General features: G+C 43.9%; 1 protein-coding gene across 1 annotated transcript in view; it reads left to right on the forward strand.

Annotated features, from left to right (window-relative positions):
- Positions 1-3,251, forward strand: part of MYZAP (myocardial zonula adherens protein) — a 92,029-nt gene extending 88,778 nt beyond the window's left edge. Inside the window, exon 13 of the mRNA XM_079768054.1 lies at positions 2,271-3,251. Coding sequence (XP_079624180.1) covers positions 2,271-2,370 — 100 coding nt within the window. The 3' untranslated portion in view covers positions 2,371-3,251. The remainder of the gene's footprint in view (positions 1-2,270) is intronic.
- The last annotated feature ends 2,749 nt before the right edge of the window (positions 3,252-6,000 follow it).

Genomic DNA, 6,000 nt, shown 5'->3' on the forward strand with positions numbered 1-6,000 from the left:
GGAGATGGTGGAGGACCTTTGGACCAGACAGAGGAGTTGGACTTCACCCAGGAAGTAATGGGGAGACTTTGGAGAATTTTAACAACAGTAATATGCTCTGTTGTCCTTTTAGGAAGATGTCCTTGACAGCAAATGGATAGTAAATTTGGGGAGGTGGAGTCAGGGAGACCATTTAGGACACTGTTCCAAAATTTAAAGATAAAGTATGAGAGCCTGAACTAAGGCAGTGGCTGAGGGGATAGAGAAGAGAGATCACAAAACAGTACTTTAGGTTCCATACCACTTGGTGAGTAATTAATTGGACATGAAAAGTTAGGGGAAAGGGAGTTGAGTCTGATATCTCATATACACAATTGGTCATTGCAACAGTCAGGATAAGAAATCTAGCAGCTGTAACAAACAGCCCAGAGATATTGGGGGCTGAGCACAGTAAAGGTTGATTTCTCACCACAATCTAAGGCAGGTTGGCATGGGCCTTGCTCCACACAGCCATCCAGGAACCCAGGATTCTCCTGTCTAGTGACTCTGCCTGGGCTTTGGAGTCCTCTTGGGTCCTCTACTGTATCCTCTGCATGAAAGGAAAGAGAGAAATCAGAAAATTATGTAGAAGGTTTTTATAGGCTAAACCTGGAAGCAATGTACAGTTGACTACTGAATAATGCAGGAATTAGGAGCACCAGTCCCCACGCAGTCAAAAATTTGACTATAGTAAGTAGGCCCTTAACATACATGGATTTCCAACTGCAGACAGAAAAAACCATTGACCCTTGAAGAACACAGGTTTGAACTGTGTGGGCCCACTTATATGCAGATTTTTAAAATCTGTGTAATCCTCTTATGAGCGGACCTGCGCAGTTCAAATCCATGTTCTTCAAGGGTCAACTGTAAATGATTTCTGCTCATTTAGTTACATGGTCCACCGAATTGCAAGGTAGCCTGGGAAATGTAGTTGTATTATGTGTCCAGGAGGAAAAAAATATGAGATATGGCTCCATCTTAGACACTAAATCCTATAAATCTACTTCCCACATATCTCCCTAACTTTTTCTTGCTACTTTACCTCCAGTGCTACTGTTAGAATTCATTCTCATGATCACCTCCTAAATAGCAAAAATCTCCTAACCAACCTTCTGCCTCCAGACTGACCCCTCAGCAGTCAACCTTCAGCAGTACCAAGGTATCTTGCTGGAATAAAAATATGAGCACATCATTCCCCCAATCCCCCTTGAAAGCCTTTGGTGACTCTCTGTCCCCTTCTGAACTCCTTAGGGGAGCACAAAGGGCCCTTCTCCACCACGTCTCGGCTTTGCCTACTTTCCATTTTGAAGTCTTTGCTCCAGTTAAACCAAGCGTGTCTCCTTTCGCACCTCGGCCTTCGTGTCCCCACTTCCTTGCCTTGGCACATACTGTTTCTTCTGCCTGGAATTCCCATCTCATCCTTGCCCATTTGAGGAATGCCTGAGAATCCTCCAAGATTCACCTTCCCTGTGCGGATTTCCAGATGCCCTCCTAGTGATGCTAGCTTGTTCTGCCCTCAGTTTGCCCATAAGCTATTAATTTCTCAGGGTCCTGGCTGGAAGGGAATATTGAAGAAACTTGAATGAAGGGACTATTTGTAAAGACTTGGACACCTTTAAGGAAAATAAGCAAAGGACAGTGGCAGAGTCTGGGCCTAAAGAGGCAGGGGTGAAAGCCAGTGGAAGAGGCAGAGGGTAGGGCTGTACCTGTGGCCTTTGCCAGAGGAGTATAGCCACCTGCCACCTGCCACCTGGCCAGGAGGGAACAAATGTTCTGACCTCTCTGTCCTCCTGTTTTCTCATCTCCCACTATCATGTCCCAATTGGTCAAATGACCCAATAAACGATGAGGGAGTCCATTGATGCTGACCTTCAGATCAGCTTCCCAGGGCTGAGAGTGAGCGGAGAAGGGGGAAAGTAGATCTGAGTGGGCAAATGGAGCTCTTTACGTCTCTATTAGAGTCGAGCCCAGTACATAATCTTAAAATGATTTATGTATGTATCTTTCCCACGGAATTATGAGTTCCTTCAATGCATGTTTTATATTTTTCTAAATCATGGATGTCTTGCACGTGCTATACCTGTACAATCTGCTACAAATAATGGTCCCTTTTGTAACATTTAAATGAAATATTCAACTGCATTATTACAGTCTATTTTTAAGTGTTGAAAAGCTATTTCCTAGAGTTGACTTACCCAAGAGCATGGAGAGTTTTGTTTCATCTTCCTGACCAGCCTTCTCTCATTTCTCAGCGAAGCACATCGGACCCGTGAAGTCTCCGCAGTGCCTTCCAGGAACTATGCCCCATACGCACGAGTCCTGGAGTTAACCATGAAGAAAACTCTGACTTAGGCCCTCAGAGACGCGCACTTTTTACAGATGGACAAAGGCCCTGGGACCCGATGGCTCGGAGTCTGGAAAGGGTGACTATTGCTTCTTCGTATATGCAGTTTAAGCCAGAATGGAAATTGCTGCGGTTCTGATCCATTTCATAAGATGTGAAGGAAAGTGGAGGCGGAGTGGGAGGGCAGGAGAGAGGTTTACAAGGTCATATTTCAAACACCCACCCAGCCTATTCTGCTGTCCTGGGCCATTGTTAGTTTTCCATGTAGTATACGCTGAAGTCCTATCAGAAGAATTCCCTCACAATCTATTTTGTTTTACTAGACTTCATTTGGGAGGAAAAAGGGCATTCATTTGAAATTTCATGCTATTTCGTCCAGGACCATTTGTTACGCATGAAGGCTTTGTTTACCCGTAAAAGTATTAGAGGCAGTATTTCTCTGGAACAGAGAAGTCTGCCCACAAGAGCATGGGCACCCGGGGAACTTTATGGGGAGTGTGGGGTGCGGGGTGGGGGGTGGATTGTTCCCAGTACAAGTGTGGTCGGTCTCCTCTCGGTTGTGTGCAGCGTTGAGGGAACCCTTGGAGATGGTCCTCGTGCGGGCAGACATGCTTCATTCTGACCTGCCGATCCCTTGGTTTGATCTGTGCCTTATGCCTCTGCGGAGCCAGCTGAAATCACTGTATTTATTCGACCTGTGATTTTTTTTTCTTTCTCATTTTAACTGAAAGAGAATTTTGTATGTTGTGGAAATTTAATCATGTCATGTTTTCAGTATTGATTGGTGTTTTTGTTAAACGAATGAGTAATTTGTTCATGCATGCTCTACTCTGATATTATAATTACCCGTGTCACATCTGTTTAATAAATGCCGTATATTTTGTTCTACTGATGTCGTCTCTGTGTTTCACCCATGACCATGGACTAGGGGTCAAGAGTGGATTCAGACTCTGGAGTGGGTGTTAAGGTCAGGGCATGGTGAGCTTTCAATTAGCATAATCCATAGAAGCACTTATGAACCATAAGGTGTGTGTGTGTGTCTGTGTATGTGTGTGTGTGTGTGTCTGTGTGTGTGTGTGTGTGTGTGTGTGTATTTTTAAACTCTGAAACTTAACTAGTTAACTCTCCTTCTGAAAAGAATAAGATACATGGTTATAAAATACAAAAGTAGTTTTTACTTTAAAAAATCACCCTCCCTTTTGCCCAATTCCCCTCTGGTCTTACTTTCCTACTTCAAAAAAATAAAGCACCAAAGAAATAAAGCAAAGGAACTCAGTTGGGTAAATCCCTGTGAATCAGGATAGTGTAAAAAGGAAAATGTGCATCTTGAAGCCAAACTGGTATTTAAATTATGATTGTAGGACCTTGGGCAGTCATCAAAGCCTCATCTTCTAAGAACCTGGAATAATCACTCCTACCCGGTAGGCTGATGTGAGTGCCAAACGAGGTGTTCACACAGAGGCAGTGGCCGGGCGCTGAGCGCAGGACCAATTGCTTCATTCTGAAGGTTTATTTTAAGGCTCTGCTGCCTCCGGGTTCCCCTCATGGGGAGGTCCCAGCCGTGAGAAACCATGCCCAGAAAAGGAGCATCTCGGACAAAGGCAGCCCTTGGGACAGGAGAGAGAAGCTGGACTTGGAGTGGCAGAGGGACCTGGGAGCCCCAGGCCTCTAGAGAAGCTGGTCGGGCAGCCATTTCTAAATGAAATGCAACGCAGGAAAGAATGAGAGTTTTAACGGGAGCGAGGCAGAAATGAACACTGCTCTGTGAGCACCGCCACATTCCCTCCTCTCTCTTTCCTAAAACAAGAAAGAAAAGAGGGGAAAAATTTAGTGGATAATTTTACATTCAAAGAATACAATGGATCATTCTATAGCATTAAAGGTGGTCTCTGTCTGGGGCCTTTGTATTTTTTTTATCCTCATCCTAGGTTATGTTTATTGATTTTATTTATTTGTTTATTTTTTTTTAGAGAGGGAGGAAAGGGGGAGAGAGAGAGAGAGAGAGAGAAACATTGATGTGAGAAAGAAACATCAATTGGCTGCCTCCCTTACACGCCCCAACTGAGGATGGAACCCATAACTTAGGTATGTGCCGTGACTGGGAATCAAACCTGCAACCTTTTTTTTTTTTGGTGTATGGGATGACACTCTAAACAACTGAGTCACCTGGCCAGGGCTGGGGCTTTTGTATTTTTAAATATATCTTTAACATATAGAGAATTCTGAACATTATTTGAACTGTTCAGAAAGACAAAGTGAGTTCCTGAGCAGTATAGACTAAAATAAAGAAATAGAGATGACCCTTCTTGATCCTTTGTCAACATTAACTCTGGTGACCCCTGACCCACTACCTGAAAGAGTTAAACTCTTCATCTCCTCCTGAGCACTGGTCACGTGTAGAACTGGCAAAATGAACTCTAACATGACATGGTAAACTTACTCTATTGAAATGAAGAACAGCAGTATATATAACTTTAAAAAAAGATAACATCCTATACTATATTATTCCTGTTAATACTTTTATTCTAGTTCTTCCAGATTTCCTTACACCCACACACACCATTTATTTTGTTTTGTTCTTAAATATGCTCCTATTCTGAGATGCAGAATGTGCTCAGCCACTTAGTGTGTGCCTTGGGCAAGTCATAGAATCCCTTCGAACCCCTGTAAAATGGGGACAGTGACAGTTCTTTCCTAAGTGGGGTTGGTGTGATGATTAAGCAAGTTAACATCTGTGAGGTTCTTAGAATAGTGCTTGGCATATAGCAAGCACCCAATAAATGCCGCCTGTTACCATTGCATACTTTTGTAACTACTTTTCACTTATGATAATTCTATGTATCTACACCATTGTTTCTTATAATTAATTGGATTCCAATTTATTGATGTTCTATGATTCACTTGACCTATTCCTTATTGTTGGAATTTTGCTCCCTTTGAACAATCTTCTGATGAACCATCCTGTACAATATGTATTTCTACATTTGCCTAATTATTTTCTCAGGATAAATTCCTAGAAAAGGAATTGCTGGGTCAAAAGTTATGTACATTTAGGTCCAATTTGGCCTGTGGAAAGTTGAATCCATTGAAACTCTCACCCACAGAATGAGAATGGGGTTTCTCAGCCCCTTTGCCAGCATTGGGGATGAGAAAGGAAGGCACGTATAAAGTTGCTTGCTGTAAGCAGACACATATGTTCTCCAAACAGGCAGGCAGAAAGTTCCTTCAGGATACTGCCCTCGGAGACCTGAGCTCAGGGCCTACAGGTGTGATCTGCAGGCCTGTAGCATCTCCACGGCCCAGAGAGTGCCTGGGCAGCTGACAGGAAACAGGATTGAGCTAGGAGGAGCAGGTGTCCCCCCGGGTCCCGGAATCAGAGAGGATCTGCTGCTTAGTGAGCCAGGAGCAAGAGCCAGCCATGGGACATGGAAGTTCAGGCTGTGTGCCTGAGATGAGGTGTGAATCTGAGTGGGACATGACCCAGAGGGCAGATTTCAGAGCTAGCCAGGGAGAGGAGAACATTTGGGAAGTGCTTAGAGTAAGGGGATGTGACATGGTCCCCATTAGAGGACACACTAACCAAGGATGTACCAGTATGTCTACTCGGGGCACCCATTTTCTCCCTAGCAAATGCTGTC

This window comes from Cnephaeus nilssonii (genome assembly GCF_951640355.1).
Source record: "Cnephaeus nilssonii genome assembly, chromosome: 4".
Lineage (NCBI taxonomy): Eukaryota > Metazoa > Chordata > Mammalia > Chiroptera > Vespertilionidae > Cnephaeus > Cnephaeus nilssonii.